Source organism: Ursus maritimus, unplaced genomic scaffold (assembly GCF_017311325.1).
Source record: "Ursus maritimus isolate PB19 unplaced genomic scaffold, ASM1731132v1 scaffold_1, whole genome shotgun sequence".
Classification (NCBI taxonomy): domain Eukaryota; kingdom Metazoa; phylum Chordata; class Mammalia; order Carnivora; family Ursidae; genus Ursus; species Ursus maritimus.
In genome coordinates, this window is record NW_024423343.1 from 32,220,150 (window position 1) to 32,237,814 (window position 17,665).

Below are 17,665 nucleotides of genomic sequence, written 5' to 3' on the forward strand. Positions count from 1 at the left end.
ATACATACTATCATATATAATCTATATAGGGTTTTCAACATATAAAGATGCAATGACAACATAAAAGATAACGTAAGAGTCCAAAAGACACAACTGATTAAAGAATTTCTACCTTTTACTTGAAGAATATAAAAAGTTAGTTATCTATACTGTAATCCCCATAGCTACCAACAAAAAATCTATATAAAGAGATAGTCAAAAAGCCAATATATAACTTAAAATGGATTACTAAAAAATAGTCAAGTAATCCAAAGGAAGATAGATAAGAGGATGACACAAAAAACAGAAGAGAAAACAGAGCAAACAGAACAGCAGGCCTATAGCCAAACATAATAATTGCACTAAATGTAAATGATCCAAACACATTAAAAAACAGAGATCATCAGGCTAAATTTAAAAAAAAAAAACATACTCTGTGGCCCCTGGCTGGCTCAGTCAATAAAGCATGCTACCCTTGATCTCAGGGTCTTGAGTTCAAGTCCCACAACTGGGCATAAAACCTACTTTAAAAAACAAAAAACAAAAAAAAAACCAAGACCCAACTATATGCTGTCTATAAGACAACCCACCAAATACAATGCAGATAAGATGGAAATACAGAATAATATAGAAAGGATGGAAAAAACAGACCACACGCAAACATTAATCAAAGTAGATTTCAGAACAATTAGAATTACCAGAGATAAAGAAAAAGGTCAATCCCAAAAGACATAATGATTCTAAATGTTTCTGCAGATTAAAAAATAAGTGTCAAAATACATGAAGCCAAAGCAAACAGAAATGGAAGAAAAGTCCACTATCATATTTGGAGAATTCAACTTCTCTCTCAGGAATTGATAAAACAAGTAGACTGAAAATCTGCAATACAGAAGAGCTGAAAACTGTCAATCAATTTTACCTAATTTAAATTTATAGAACATTCCACTCAACAACAGCACAATACACATGGGCACATTTGTCAAGGTAGATGAAACACTTATCAAGGCAGATCATATCTAGGTACATAAAACAAACCTTAAAATATTTAGAAGTGAAATTATAGAAAGTATGTTCTCTGATACAGAATCAAACTAAAAATCAATAAAAGAAAGCTATCTAGAAAACCCTCCAACAAAATTTTTTAAATAACTCATGAGCCAAAAAAAAGAAGTCTTGGGGAAACTAGAAAATATTCTGAACTGAATTAAATGAAAATACAAAATATCAAACTTTCATGGTATGTTAAAATTTAATTTAAAAAATTAAATAAAATTAAATAAATAAAAAAAATTTTAAAAGATGCTTTCTACACAGTGTTGGTTCACAGAATTAAGAATTTGGCACTTTTCTCATGCTTCCACACATACATTTGAAAAAACACTTCTATCTCCATGAAAGAAGATGTTAGTTGAAAGATGCTTTCTAACAGTGTTGTTTCACAAAGTACTAAATAAAATAAAATTAAAATTAAAAAAAAAAAATTTTTGTGGGATGCAGCTAAACTGCGCAGAGAAAAATGTACAGCATTAAATGCTTCTATTAGAAAAGAAGGTCTCAAATCAGTAATTTAAATTTCCATCAGAGAAGCAGATAGGAAAAGAGCAAATTCAACCCAAAGCAGGTAGAACAAAGAAAATAATAAAGACAGGAGCAGAAATCAATGGAACAGAAAAATAACAATGTAAATGAAACCAAAAACTGGTTCTTTGACAAGATCTACAAAAATGATATACCTAAGACTGACTATAAAAAAAAAGGCACAAATTTCTAATACCAGGAATGAAAACCCTCAAATATCCTTCAACTGGTCAAAGAATAAACAAATTGGGGTACATCTATATAATGGAATACTACTCAGATATAAAAAGGAATGCACTACTGATACATGCAATAACATTAATGAATCTTTTTTTTAAGATTTATTTGAGAGAGGGATAGAGAGAAAGACAGCACAGGGAGGGACAGAGGGAGAGGGAGATAAGCAGACTCTACTAAGTGCAGAGCTCAACATGGGGGCCAACACAGGCCAGATCTCACAACCCTGAATCACGACCTGAGCCGAAATCAAGAGTCAGATGCTCACCCAACTGAGCCACTCAGGCACCCCACATTAATGAATCTCAAATGTACTGTGCTAAGTAAATGAAGCCAGACTCAAGAAACAAAATACTGTGTAACTCATTCTTATGATGTTCTGAAGAAAGTAACACTACAGCAACCAAAAACAAATCAGTGGTTGCTATGGCTTAGAAGTAAAAGAAGAGGCTTTCGGCTTAAAAAGGCATGAGAAACATTTATAGGTAATAGAAACACTCTATACATTGATCATGGTTGCAGTTATCAAAATTTACACAGCGGTATATTTAAAAGGATGAATTTTAGTTTAAAAGGATGAATTTTAGTTTATGTAAATTTTACCTCAAAAACTGGATACCCCACACACCTGCCAATAGTGGGCACCTGTATGGCTCAGTCGGTTAAGCATCTGTCTTCAGCTCAGGTCATGATCCTGGGATCGAGTCCTCCGTTGGACTCCCTGCTCCACAGGAAATCTGCTTCTCCCTCTCCCCCCCCCAACTCACTCTTTCAATCCTCTCTCTCACTCTCTCTCTCAAATAAATAAAATCTTTTAAAAAATTAAAAAAAAATAAAAACAGGAGTAGCTAAAAATGTTAGTTACACCCTCAATGAATAAAGTGGTCAGTCAATAGATACAGAGTTAAAAGACTCCACATAAACAGTGAATGAGCATTTTAAAAGAATACTCAACCCTGTTATTAGTATTATTTTCTTATTAAATGGCATTAAGTAGCTACTATATGAGGATGATTAAAACATTATCTCAAATACTCACTATGACCATAGGAAATATGTAAGGAAATACAAATGAAAACTATGATGTAGTACGCTGTTGTACACACTGAACTGGTAAAGCTAAAGAAAAGGCATGAAGTCTAATTCTGACAAGGCGTCACAGCAACAGGTAGATACACTCCTTTCTGGTGACAGCGTCAAGTGATTCAGTCCTTTTTTGGAAAGCAATACTACAAAGCATCACATTACTTAAAACTTCACTCGATAATCTCAATCCTGGGACTTTTTTCTAAAGAGGATACACATAAATGTATACTCATACTAGCCCCCAAATACATAAATTTACAAAAATTTTTATTAAAGTAATTTATAAGGAGGAAAATAGAAATAAATGTCCACTAAAAAGGAGAACTGTTAAACCAAAATTTATAAACTTGGTAGAGATTTCAACCTAATATACAAATAGCATATCATATTATACTTTCTTACCTTTTATTTGACAGTTCAGACTCATTAAAAAAATTTATGTCACTTCACATATATTTTTTTTAAATGGTACAGGTCTGACATCTATAGAGGGTTTTTTTTAGCTTTATTTTAAAAGCTTAACATTACATGGGTTGCCTGGATGGCTCAGTTAAGTATACAACTCTTAACTTTAGGTCAGGTCATGAACTTAGGGGTTGTGAGACCAAGCCCTGCATCAGGCTCCACGCTGGACAGAGAGCCTGCTTAGGATTCTCTCTTTCCCTCTCCCTCTGCCCCTCACACACCGCCCACTCTCTCCTAAAATTAAAAATAAAAAAATTTTAAAAATAAAAAAATAAACCTTAACATTACATTTTTAAAAGCTTTACAAAGGGGGAAACTATTCCATAATATCTTACTATACTTAGTTTTAAATCCAGTTAGCAATTAAAAGTATACTATTAATTTAAAAAGTATCAGTCAAGAGGGTGTAGATGGACCAGAATATTCTAATGAACTGTTACTAGAAATATACAACTTTCCAGTATTAAAGGACTTTCCAACAGGAGGACCCCAAGGATTTCTGAAGATACTATACTCAATAGTGAGCTAGCAGTATAGTCTTCATACAAAAAGTTCATTTATAAAACAACAAACAGTACTCAAACCAGACAAAATCCAGTGTACTCAAGGCTTCCAACAAATAGGGAAAAAACAGGCAAAAGACAAACAGAGGATGAGGCACGGGTCTTCACAAATATTGTTTAAAAGACAGGAATCCATCCATTCATTCATCTGAACAAAATTTTTACTGGGTCTTATTTAAATCTTGCAAGTTCTCCCTACCCCAATTCCCCCCAATTCAAGGGAGTACAGAGGCACTGGGTGGGCCACATGGTATTTTAAAAAAATTGGTTGGGAGACTGTCCAAAGATACGGGTTCTAAACCTTTCTTATACAAGAAACAACATTTCTGAAGTAGATCAGGTGCATTCCTATGACACTAAATCAATTCCCAGGAGCAGACATTCCAAGAATTCTTAGGGATATCATTAATGGCAACTGCTTTCTAGAGAAGTGAAGAATGTCTACCTACAAATCACTTAGCAATCCCTGTCTATACATAAAACACTCTAATTCTCCTTAGTCCCATATGGCCATTATCAGGTTTTTGCCATTAAATACTACTCTTCTTAGTAATGTCATATATTTTCTTGTTTTTACTATTAACCCTTGAATATTGCAAAATTCTATATTGCCTCTCTCTCTAATTCTTTAGTAAGTCCAGGGATGTCTTCTTTATACCTTATAAGCTGCGCTGCACAGAGTGAGCTTAAGTTCTAAAATAATATGAAGAGACATCACTCACCCTTATCTTTAGAAGTATCAGTACATGCACAATGGGAAAACATAAATAATGTGAAATGGTTTTCCAGAAACTACTAGAGCTCAGTAAATCCCAGTATAACACTAAGTAAAATAACAACTTTTAAGAATGCTAAATTAGAAGGGTATATGTAAAAAAAATTTATCTTCCAAAATGTCCATGTTATTATTAAAAATGTTAGTGCACCATCTCCAAAAGTATATGGTCTATTCTGTATGCATACAGAATATAGTAGCATTTATGAAACCAGTTGTCATTAACAACATTATTAGCTTAATCACCCAACTAGGTCAAAAATCTCAGCCATCATTATGCTCTCTCATTTCCCTCATCCCTCAAATATAATCAGTTAAGAAGTCCTATCAATTATTTTCTTCTCAAATAAGCCCTTTTTCATTCACACTACAAGCACTCTATTTCACACAATTTAAGAGTGCTAAAGACAGTAAAAACGAGTAAATATAAAATACTTTTTATTTTTAATTGCTTATAAAAGATAATCATCTAAAGTAAAAACAGTAACAATGTATTATAGGGTTTATAACAGAGAAGCAAAATATTTGACAATGAGAGCACAAAGGATGGGAGGCAGGATATGGAAGGATATTAATAGAAGATTATAACCTGAAATATTAGACAACAGAGATACAGAACATAGCCATCACAGCAGGAAAGTTCTCTTGGACAGTGCTGCTTGAATGCAACTACTAACAGCATGGTAAAACGAGATATAATAATAGTGGACATAAAATGGAATCATAAAAAAATAATAATCCGGGGCGCCTGGGTGGCATAGCGGTTAAGGGTCTGCCTTCGGCTCAGGGCGTGATCCCAGCGTCATGGGATCGAGCCCCACATCAGGCTCCTCCGATATGAGCCTGCTTCTTCCTCTCCCACTCCCCGTGCTTGTGTTCCCTCTCTCGCTGGCTGTCTCTATCTCTGTCAAATAAATAAATAAAATCTTTTTTAAAAATTTATTAAAAAAATAATAATAATAAATAAAAAAATAATAATCCAAAGGAAGATAAGGGGAAAAAAAACATAGGCTCCTGGAAGTCAAGTATGAACTGATATCAAGTCCTGAAATGTATTTGACAACAGAAAGAAAAATGTATATCTCTGGCCAAGAAATTTCATTTCTAAGAATTCATCCTACAGATAAACTCTTAAGGACACAAAGAAGTATAAACAAGAATATTCAACATAGTATACCACTGAACAGCAAAAATTGGAAATGATCTAAATGTTCAAAAAAAGCCCAATTAAATAATGAGTGGTAAATAAACCTGTAAGCAGTCATATACATACACATTTGAATATGCCATAGAATGACTCTGAAAAAAACCAACCGAATTTCTCTGAGAATAATGAACTTAAAGACAAGTATGGAGAAGACTTCTTATTGTATTTTCTTTTACCATTTATAATTTTTTTTATCACGTGTATATATTATCCGCAGGGAAAGAAAGGAAAGGGGGGGGAATACATGCTAGCAGGTAGACTAGAACATACAACTACAAAATCAGCTCTTTAAGAGCAAGACTTCCAAAAAATATCTAAGTTTACTTCCAAAAGAATTTTACATTAGCTCATAAAGAAGAATGGTCAACTAAAAATTTCATGTAGTTTTTTTGGAATAAACTATAGTTAATTTCACCTCCACTATGCAAGCCTTTAACAGAAAGCTGTTGTATTATATTCCTATAATACTGACGAAATAGAAAGATATAACCCACAAGGACAACAGACAGGAAAAAAGACAACAGCAGGAAAGATGTTTCAGCCAAATTTTGAAAGCAAATATATTAGGTGATAAATTAGCTCCAATTTGATTATGAACGCAACCCGAGATTTCCTGAACTGTCCAACAGAAGCTCTAGATTTTGGTGCAAAGGAAAGTGTCTTGCCATTCACGGGAAAGCAATGAATAATTTGCTGCATTTTCAACTTCTTTTATGAATAAACAAACTTTTTCTTGTGTAACGAGCATCAAGAGCAAGGAAAAAAATGTTTCATTTCATTTGAAAATGAAATGTGGGTGTGCTCATTTCAAGTTCAACCCAGAATTGAGTATTTGTACAGCAAAACCGTACATGTATTGCCTTAAAGAGATAAATTTTGTTTTTATTTTTCAAACATCACTTTTTATGTATAAGTCTATAAAAGAGATCAAGAAACCAACAGATGTGTAGAATTCTGCATAACTTACATTTGAGACAGATCATATTACTCAGAAAGAATTCTTTCAAACTATTATACAAATTGTGTCTCAGGCTAGATCTTTTTCAGATTATCTTGGCTTATGGTTTTCATAGTTTTATCGCACAACTTTGTCAATAAATTTTCATGTTGTAAAAACTAACTTTACTAACTTTATTTAAATTAAATCTACTGAGTCTACCTTTAGAAAAATTAAATCTCATTTGGCTCAAGCCAATTATTTAAGCAAAATGTATTGTGGTTGTCTTAGAATTTTAAAAATCCATGAAAGGGAAAGAGATTGGGATGCCTGGCTGGCTCAGTCAGTGGAGCATGCAACTCTTGATTTTTGGGTCATGAGTTTGAGCCCCATGTTGGGCACGGAGCTTGAAAGAGGGAGGGGAAAAGGCAGGAAAGAGAGGGAAGAATGGAAGGAATGAAGAAAGAGGGAGAGAAAGAGAAAGGAAGGAAGGAAGACTGATTTCAAGAAAGGTAAGCTAAATTATGTTTTTCTCCAAGAAGAGGTAGGGGGGAAAATGATACAAAATGAATAAACTTATAATACATTGGTCAAATAGATCCACAGAGAAATCAGTCTGTACTCAGAAAAGCATTAATTATCATCATACCATTATATCTCAGCTTAGTGATCATGAAAGCAGGGGTTCCTCAAGAAACAAATTATTTCCAAAGCAAAAAGACTGGGAAAAACTGCTTTAGACAGATTAACTAGGCAGGCCCCAGACTTAAAAGATACCAGACATATCCTCAGGCATGATACTGTAGAACTCTTCCCTGGGAAACCTGGCAGAGAAAAAAAACCTACATTAGAAAGCCCTTTTGTCATCATTCTCTTGTAAGATCCTCTTGTCTACCATCCTGACCTAGCCAGACAGAACACCTAATCAGCATTTTCGGGTCTTATTTAAATATTAATAGAAAACTAATGACACTTTTCACATGACAGACAAAGTTCAAGACAGAAAGAGCTCTGCAGATAATGCAGAGGGCAAAACAAACAAAAAAAAAACTTTGAGGGTATTTACACCTTTTATAAACATTTTTATAAGACCCTGACAATCCGACAGCCAGGTAAGTTCTCTTGAAAAACAAAACTATGATGACCAAGATTTAAAAATCAACTGAATGGACAGAAGATAAAATAAAGCTGCTAGAAAGAACAAAAAGATAAACTAGGACAGAAATAAGAAAAGTATTAGTTCAATTCAAGATGTCCCACATAGCAGGGGTTCCAAAAAGACACAACAGACAACAGAAAGGAGAAATGATAAAAAAAATTTCCCCAGAAACAAAGAGTACTAAGAGTTGAAAGGGACTGCCTCTAGGGGCAGGAAGTAGGAGTAGAGAGAGATGTGTCAGGAAAACATTTTATTTGATTATAACTTCAGTGTTGTTTTTTTTTTTTTTTTTAAGATTTTTTAAGTGATCTCTACACCCAACATGGTGCTTGAACTCACAACCCCAAGATCAAAAGTCGCATGCTCTACCGACTGAGCCAGCCAGGAGTCCCAGTGCTATTTGATATTTTTAATTACATAAATGTACTGCGATAAAAACAAAATTTAAATTTAAAAATACAGTACTAGAATATGCCCTCTTTTTTCTTCAAGAGTGTGGACATGGAAGTAGATGACTTTCTCAACTTCCTTCCCTTCTACTGCTTCCTTCCCTTCTCTTGCTAAGTTATCTGTCATTTTAACCCACCCTTACCACCTTCTCATCCTCAGAGAAAGAAGTGTCCTCAGTCGTTTCTGAGATTTCCAGACTCTCCATGTGCCGGATCCCACTGCCACTCACATTTTCCATGACCTTGCTCCATCTATTTTCATTTTCTCTTACACTTGCAGTCTCATTCTCCTCTGAATCCTTTCCCCACACCCAAAAAACATGCTTAAGTTTTCCCCATCCTATAAACAAATGAACCTTAGCTCAACTTTTCATCCTGTTTTGTCACTTTCCTTCCTTTCGGTGACGTAAGAGTAATTTATACTCAAGAGTAATTTCTAATCATTACCCTTACTTAATAACCCTCACCTATCACTTTAATTCAATTTCTGTCCCCCATAAACTACTCTCTCTCAGCGATCATCAACTGACTGAAATGCCAAATTCAAAAGCCTATTCTCCAGGGTCACCCTACTTGTTCTCTTCACAGAATCTGAAAATCTTTATCAGCCCCTCCTTCAAATCCAAGGAGAGAGGAGCTAATACTGAGAGATTACCCTAAATAATACTGAGAGATTAAAAGGATTTTATCCTTCTAATAATCCTCTACTGTAAACACTACTAGTATCCTCCCCCCCCCCTTTTTTTTAGAGAGGGAGGGAGAGAGGAGCAAAAGGAAAGGAGAGAGAATCTTAAGCAGGCTCCACGCCCAGTGCGGAGACCAACATGGCACTCAATCTCACAACCCTGACCTGAGCTGAAACCAAGACTCGGACATTTAACCGATGAGCTACCCAGACACCCCGCCAGTATCCCCTTTTTAAAGGTGAAGTGACTTTGCTTAAATAAGTGGTAATCCCAAGATCTAAACCCTGGAAGTCTGCCTGCAGAGCTATTAACCATGGAATACATTCTAATTCATACATTTTCTTCAAGGGTTTTCTGAAAACTTCCCTTTCTACTTAAGAAAAAAAAAAAAAGAGAGGGAGGGATAGAGCACAAGCAGGCAGAGGGAGAGGGAGAAGCCGGCTCCCTGCCCAGCAGAGAGCCCAACGTGGGGCTCCATCCCAGGACCCTGGGATCATGACCTGAGCTGAAGGCAGACACTTAACCGACTGAGCCACCCAGGCATCCCTACAGAAATGAATTAATGCAAATTCTGCTAGCCAAGATGTTGAACTAATAGTAAGGTTCCACTTCGCCTCATCTTCAACTGTAAAATACAGACATAACAAACCAAAAGGATTCCCCTTGAAGGTATGAAGTTAACATCAATCCTTCAAATGTTAGGGAAACACTGAATTCTTAAAGCTGTGTACTTCACAAAGTACCAGAAAGCAGAAGTCTAGATATGAAGTCCTGATAACCTACCTCCTGATTATTAGTCCAGAGAAGTCCATCTCTTGTTGCTGCTCTTGCCACTCCCCTCCCCAATAAACAACCAAATTCATACACAACATAATGTATACAAAGGGGAAAATTAGCAAAATACATATTGCTATCTACAGATCAGTCACACTGCAAAAATAATTTTTATACATACTATACTAGTGTTCTGTAATGAGTTTTCAAACTATTTTCCTTTGGTGCTTCTAGTGCCCGCTTTTCAAATTTAGAGCATAGCAAAAATCACAGGAGGGTGTGGTGGGGGACTTTCAAAGTCTGCATTTTTAGCAAGGACCCTAAGTAATTCTGATACAGATGAACCACAGACCACACTTGATACAGTTCTGGATGCTCACAGGCAATATTCTCCCCAATCTGAAATTTCAAAGAACCATGAAAACTAGGCCTACACTGGCAATTTATGTTACATCCACTAAAACTAGAAGCAAAACTAATATGATACACAATAGTTAACTTTTATACTGAGGTACTATGCTCAGTATTCTTCAGTTTCCTTTCATTTAATCCTTACCACCATATGAGGCAGATATCATCATCATCTATTTTACAGATAAGAAAGTTAAGGGTTAGAAAGTTACTTACTTACCCATATCACATGGCTTCTAAGTGGTGGAAAACAGATATTAAACCCAGACGGTCTATCCAAAGCCTATGCTAATATGCCACCTCTCCATTTGTAATATGCCTATCTGACATTTTATTAAGACAAAAGGAGGGAAAGCACAAAAACAAACCTCACCTTCTTCCCCATTTTATCTACAGTTAACACTGTTGCCTAGTTACCTCCTCTAAGTATTTCTCAGTTCCTAATGGCAAACCAGTTTGCCATGGAGATGGCAGGCACTGAAGGTGAGAAGTTTAAAATATGTCAGGGATAGGTGCTTGGATTACTTTATAGTAGTCAAAAGAAGAAAGTTCTGGATTAACAAATGACTATCTTTAACCCTGGGAGAATAAAGCAACTGGATAGAGATGCGGCAGAATAAGGACACCCCCCTAAGGATTCTGAAACCTTCAACTCAGAGGCTTTCAGATACCAGATTCCCTAACAAAGGTTGGGGCATCCAGCTCATTTGATAGACACCTTGAAGTTGGCAGCTTTATCTAGATGGTCCCTGGAATTTGAGTCATATGAGGTTTACAGAACTACAGACCCTTCCCCTCTACTAGTAAAGATTTCTACATTTCACTGAGGCTAGAAACTGGTGATAATTTTCCTTTAATCAAAAAGGGAGTCCGAGTGATTAAAAAGATTCTCCTTTTTCCTTCTTCTCTCCTTCCAGATTTAGTCTGAAGAAAACAGCAAATTATCTAGTTTGTGTTATGAAGACTTGAAATCTGAAATCTGAAAGTCCTACTCTGCATGAAAGCTCACTAGAGTGAAACAAGACATTCCTGGGAAAGAATCTATCAGACACTCACTTCAGTATAACTTAATGACAGACACTATTCCTTTCACATCAAGTTGAGAGTGCTGCACTAGAGGAAAAAGTTTTTATTTTTTGGGTTTTGTTTTTTGTTTTTGGTGGAGAGACGGGGAAGCTTTTGAGAGGGTTAATTTTACAGTATGAATGGAATGATAGACCTGAGACAAGGGAGCTTTGGGAAACATGAAGAGTGGGCACACAAGGAGAACGAGATCCCAGAAAACAGAGTCCTGAAGAGCAGAAGAAAAGAACACCTTCCTCCACTCTTTGCCAACACTTAATTTAACCGTGCTCTCCTCAGGTTGCTGCTCGGCTTTAAGGGTCACACAGCTGAGAGGGTAGCCACATTCTGTTATCAGACTGGGGTCACCACCTTCTTCTTCCCTTCCCCTTTCCACACTATGCTGGCTCCAGAAGGCTGAAGGCAAATTAAAGTAATTATGTTCACCAGGTACATCTAAGAGTTGCTTCAAGACCAAAGCACGTCTAATTTTGCTATGTTATATATATATCCAGGTTCTATCTTATACATCATGAAGCTACCTTCTTGATATAAAAGGCATGGTTTTGGAGTACCACCCAGCAGAATTCAAGCATCAACTTTACCACTTGTTACTTAACTTCTCTAAAATCTACTGTGAGAATTAAAATGAGATCTAGTAGGTAAATCACCAAACATACAGTAGGAGCTCAGTAAAGTGATAACTATTATTTAAGGGGGAAGGGGATTCTAGTACTTTCAACAATAGAAGTTACAAAAAAATACTGCATTTTCAAAAGGTTTAAAACAGTATTCTTTTTCTAATTAGAAAACACTACTGGTCATTTTCCAGAGCAATCTCTCTGAAAAACATATCCATTGTCTAAAATCTTTGATAAAATAAACAGTAAGAAAGATTCATCCTGCTCCCTGCATTTCTGAAGGGACTCTTGAAACCACTAAAAAAAATCTTTTATTTGGTTGAGAGGTACTGTACTAAGTTTCCTGAAATTTCCAGTAATTCTGCCTGAAAGATTCTAAAGAAATTCTCTAGACAAGGGAAAAACAAAGGTATATGTCTCTAATATTACTCCATAAGCTAAAAAACACCCATTTCTTTTTCTTCAGTAGATTCTAAAACGAAGGCAATCAGATGACAAATCTTATCTCTCCACTTTCACAATCTGAATTTCTTTTTGAGTTACTCTTTATGAATGACTCCAGTGGAACCCAACAGCTCCATTCAGAACCTTTTCCAAGAAAGCTCCCAAGTACACAGAAAAATAACAGGGCTTTTTTGGTCCCTAAAATAACAAGCAGACAAAGGGTGGATATGTTTTTTTTTAATAAAACAAATAAATGGTTTTACACTAAACAATATCTGTATTTCAGAGATACACCCAGACTCTAAGACAAAGCCCATAAACTTTCCAAAGGAATCTTCCTTCTTTCTCGCTACCCACTTATCAAGTCTAAGGAAATGCTAACACGCTCCCAGCCTCAGGTCTCTTCAGGGATCCAAATCTGCTATGCTAACGAATTCGATCTTTACAATCTGAAACTGTTTTGCGAAAGAGAAATACTTAGCAGCAGACATGTGCTATATTAACATTAACCATGTCACTTAAAGAAAGTGACAAACCACTCCTAGCCTCACACCCAAGGGAGGGTGAGCAGTAACCAGTCGGCGGCCAGAATCCCAGGTTTATCATTAACACGTCCCAGCCCAATCACAAGGTTAGCGGCTGCACCTGCACTATCCCGCACCAGCGCAAGGTCGGCAGAGCAATGAATGAGACAAACAAGGAGCGGTGGAGAGGGCGCAGGGCTCGCCCCGGGACTGAGGCACCGCACCACCCGGGCCCCGCCCTCAGCCCCGCCCCCGGCCGACCAGCTCCGCGGTAGCGCCGCAGTCCCCGCGCGAAAGCAGTGCGCGCCCAGGACCCCTTCCCGCCGCTTTCCCCTCGACGCGCGGTCCCCAGCACGTACCTGCTTTGCAAACGGGGGCGCTTGGGCTCCTCCTCTCCGGGGAACTACGGTTCTGCTCCGGAGACCTTCTCCGGTGCCGGACGCGGGCTGGGGGTGGGGCAGCGCTCACCTCGCCGGTCCACAGGTGGGTGGGCGACGAGGAAGGCGACGACACTGTGCCCAGCAGCGGCGGCGGCGGCTGTGGCCGTGGGGGGCTCCCGCGAGCCCCGGGTGCGGCGCCGCGCGTGGGGCTGGTGCCTCGCGTGGACGTCGCGGACGCGCCCGTCTGCGTGGCCACTGTGGGGCTGGTGCGCGCGGCCGCACTCCCGCCGCCGCGCGTGGGGCTCGTGCTGCGCGAGGCGGTGCGCGGGCCCCCGCCGCCGCCGCTGCTGCCGCCGCCGCCGCCGCCTGAGGGGCCTGAGGCGCCACCACAGCAGCCGCCGTTGTTGCCGCCGCCGCCGCCGTTGCTCCGCGTGGGGCTGCCATGTTGCTGCTGCTGCTTCAGCTGGAACGGAACCGTCGCCCTCATGGGTTGCAGGCGGCTCCCAGCTCCCCCGGCCGTGGCGACCGCACCGCCCCCGAGGGAGCCAGCCGGCGTGGGGGACCCATTGCGCCTCACCCGCTGGGACATGATCCCCCCCTCCCCGGTGACTGGGCGAGACGGGGGGGGTTTGTTGTTGTTGGGTTGCAGGGGTTGGATTCTCGAGGCCCGAGGGAAGGTCCCCGCAACGGGGTGACGAAGCCGGAATCCGGAGAGCAGGGGGCGCCCGGGCCGCGGCCGGCAGCAACGAGGTGGTGCAGCCGCCGCCGCCGCCGCTCCTCCTCATCAACAATAGTGTCTCCTCCGCTGCCCCCGCCCCCCGCGAACGCCCATTGGTGCAGCGTCAGCCGCGCTCGAGCCGCTCCGCCGCGCCCATTGGCTGGTAGCAGCTCGGGTCCCGGGCCCCCGGGGCCTTAGAGAGCCTGGGTTTGCGCGGAGACCGTCTGCTCTTTAAAGAGAAAGAGACCCCGCCCCCCCGGGAAGGGGGAGCGGAGGAAACAGGCCGTGTGTATGTGTAATGTGTGCGCGCGCGTGTGTATGTGTGTGTACACGTGAATGTACGCGTACGCGCGCCTGGCCACGCGCGTCTTTCCCTTCCCACTTGAGGGCGCCCTGGGGACTCAGACTCTGGAATATTTCCAAAGGGACTGTCCCGAACCACAACGGTCCCCAAGGATGTCTGAAGTCTTTTCCCCATAACTTATTACCTTACCTCAGTTTTAACGCTCAGAGGATGTGTAGTGCATCTCTTTTTGTTCTGTCCTAATTCCGTCAACGTTTGGACAGAGCTCAAAGGAAAAATTTAATTAATCTTATTGGCATATTACACCTCGTCTCATTTTTTGTTTAAATCTCTACAAAGAGCCAAATCTCAGAAAGATTAAAATTGCTGGTTAGAGTATGGTTTTGGATTGTATCTATGAAGTCCAGTTACCAAGTGCTATCGCTACCGTCCTGTATCTCAAGTCATCAAGAATATATTTTAATCAGCTACTGCACAGTTCCTTGATACCTTGGAAAGACGTGCTACCTTACAAGTTTGTAAAGTGCCATAGTTTGCAAGCGGTTTTATTTGATACATTGTTATTTGAGACAGAACTGGACCAGCCATTCATATTTTTGTCTAATGAAGGAAACAGATCTTTGTAGTATGGGCAACAACTCAGGAAGACAGGCAGTAACACTAGTCTAAAATAATCTTAGGAGCTCCTTATCAATAAAGACCAAAAACAAAAAACAAAATACAATAAAAAAAAAAAAAGGAAAGGTAGACCCATACACCACATACTGACTTCTCCTGTCCATAACCTCTTTTTACTGGGTTATTAGATGTACATTCTACACAGACTATGTCTTGTAAAAATGGGAGAGTAAAGGGCACAGTGTGATTTGCTCTGGACCTGAAATTCTACTGGGACCCTGTGCACTGCGGAGAAAAGCCTTTGCAGACCCCGGACCCACCACTTACTCTGTAACCTTAGATAGATCACTAGCCAGTTTTCTTTTCTTTTCTTTTCTTTTTAAAGATTTTATTTATTTGACAGAGATAGAGACAACCGCGAGAGAGGGAACACAAGCAGGGGGAGTGGGAGAGGAAGAAGCAGGCTCATAGCGGAAGAGCCCGATGTGGGGCTCGATCCCACAACACCGGGATCACGCCCTGAGCTGAAGGCAGACGTTCAACCGCTGTGCCACCCAGGCGCCCCCACTAGCCAGTTTTCTTATCTGTAAAATGCAGAACCATCTTCATACAATTATGATTATTAACCAAGTGTTAAATGAGAATATGGTGTGTAGAAGATACTCAGTAATTCCAGAGTCTCCATGTGATTCAAAAGCCCACATCTCTCCTTATCACCCATTCCTCCTCTCTCCCCCACCACAAAAAGGACCCCAAGCCCTTGACCCACGAACCTGCCTTAGGGTGGCTGGTGCTCTGTCTATATCCGACATCACTACTCATCCCAACAACCTGTGGTAAGACAAAAACAGCTGCTCATGAGACAGGACACACAGGAAACTGCCAACAAGATCCACACAGATAGTGAAGTCCCATTTTAAAACAACGAGTAGGAGAGAAGGTAAACCTTTAAATAAAGATGTCATGGATGCTGTATCTGACACTTTTGTCCTACACAAAGCAGGAGCTCAATACATACTTACTGAATTAAACTGAGGGAGTTCAGCAGCCCTCGAGTTTGGGGCTTCCCGATCAATTTTCTTTTCCTGATGAGTTCAAGATTATTGTATTTTTGCCTACCCTTTTAATTCATCCCTCCATCCTCAGTGCATTTTTTTCAAATTAAAAATTATTTGAGTATAGGTGATACACAATGTTATATTATTTCAGGTGTGTCTGATCAATTACTTTTGATGTCACCAAGCCAGAGAGCTAGTTGTAGGGGCAAGAGACTTTAAGCTTTTCTGAGCTAATGTGCTGATTTCAGCACATAATTTAATTAGATCAAAGAGTTAAAGTGTCCTTGGCTCAACCATGAGTTCTCCTTCTGCTTCTAGTCATGTTTCTTATAGAAAAAACTCTACAGTTTCAGAAAATGCCTCTTTTTCAGCTTACCTCACTAATCAGTTTAGGGGTTAACGTTAAACAAACGAAAGCACTTTAATTGAAGCACGTATTAACCATTTCAGCCCCTTTGTACTAAAGGATATTTGTGATGGCTTGTAAATAAAACTTTGAAGGTGTGAAATCATCAAAGAAAGCTATATATATATATATACATATATATGTGTGTGTGTCTGTGTCTGTGTGTGTCTGTGTGTAAGGTTCTTGGATACCTTAGAACTCTTTTTTTAAATTTTTTTTTAAAGTAGGATCCACGCCCAATGTGGGGCCTGAACTCACGACCCTGAGATCAAGAGTTGCATACTCTACCTACTGAGCCAGCCAGGTGCCCCTGTTTTTAAGATTTAATGGCAATGCATAAAAGCATCATTTACTCTTGCTTTTGACTTCATGACCTGTTGTTGAAGATTCAGAACAATGTGCATCCAGGTGATATTGATCTTTAGTTTCCCAGTTTATCTATGAAGTGAATCATTGTATTTCAAGGATCAACAGAATAAACACGTCTCCCTCTGGTTTAACCTTGTTATTAGGATGTCATTCAAATTATGTATGAAGTTGGAAAAGAATCATATTGAAATTGGTTCATCTGTATTTAAAGTCCAGAAGACACCATTACTGATAGGCTCATTTGCTTCTGTGTTTTCTTAACTCTTCAAAGTGATCTTATTGGGGTGCCTGTGTGGCACAGTTGGCTTAGTGTCCAACTCCTGATCTCAGGGTCATGAGTTTGAGCCCCACATTGGGCCCCATGGCCTCTTGGGCCCCACGGTGTGTTGGGCTACATACAGGGTGTAGCACCTACTTAAAAAAAATAAAAAATTAATAAAGTGATCTTATTTTTGTAAAGGAGGGTGGATTCTGAGAAAAAGTTTATTCTTCCTGTATTTTTTTTCTTATAGTTTTAGTGGAGTCGGCCATATCCTTTTATAAATCTCTAAAATGGAACATTATACAACCACTAAAATGATAATTATGAAGTCATAAATTCCTTTTACTTTAAAGAGGAAAAAATAAAATGCATCATTATAACTGCAACAATACAAAAATGTTTATGCATTAGAAAAAATACTGAAGGATAAAATACTAATATGAAAATAAAATAGTCATTTTTAAGGTGGGATTTAAGGAGGTGTTTTTTTCCCGCAGAAACGCTGATATGATAGCCCTGCTTATCCATGGTTTTGCTTTCCATGGTTTCAGTTACCAACAGTCAACCTCAGTC

General features: G+C 39.2%; 1 protein-coding gene across 1 annotated transcript in view; it reads right to left on the reverse strand.

Annotated features, from left to right (window-relative positions):
- The window catches only part of FAM117B (family with sequence similarity 117 member B), a 74,668-nt gene extending 60,525 nt beyond the window's left edge, over positions 1-14,143 (reverse strand). The window contains exon 1 of the mRNA XM_040641890.1: positions 13,337-14,143. Coding sequence (XP_040497824.1) covers positions 13,337-13,946 — 610 coding nt within the window. The 5' untranslated portion in view covers positions 13,947-14,143. The remainder of the gene's footprint in view (positions 1-13,336) is intronic.
- Positions 14,144-17,665: the final 3,522 nt, after the last annotated feature.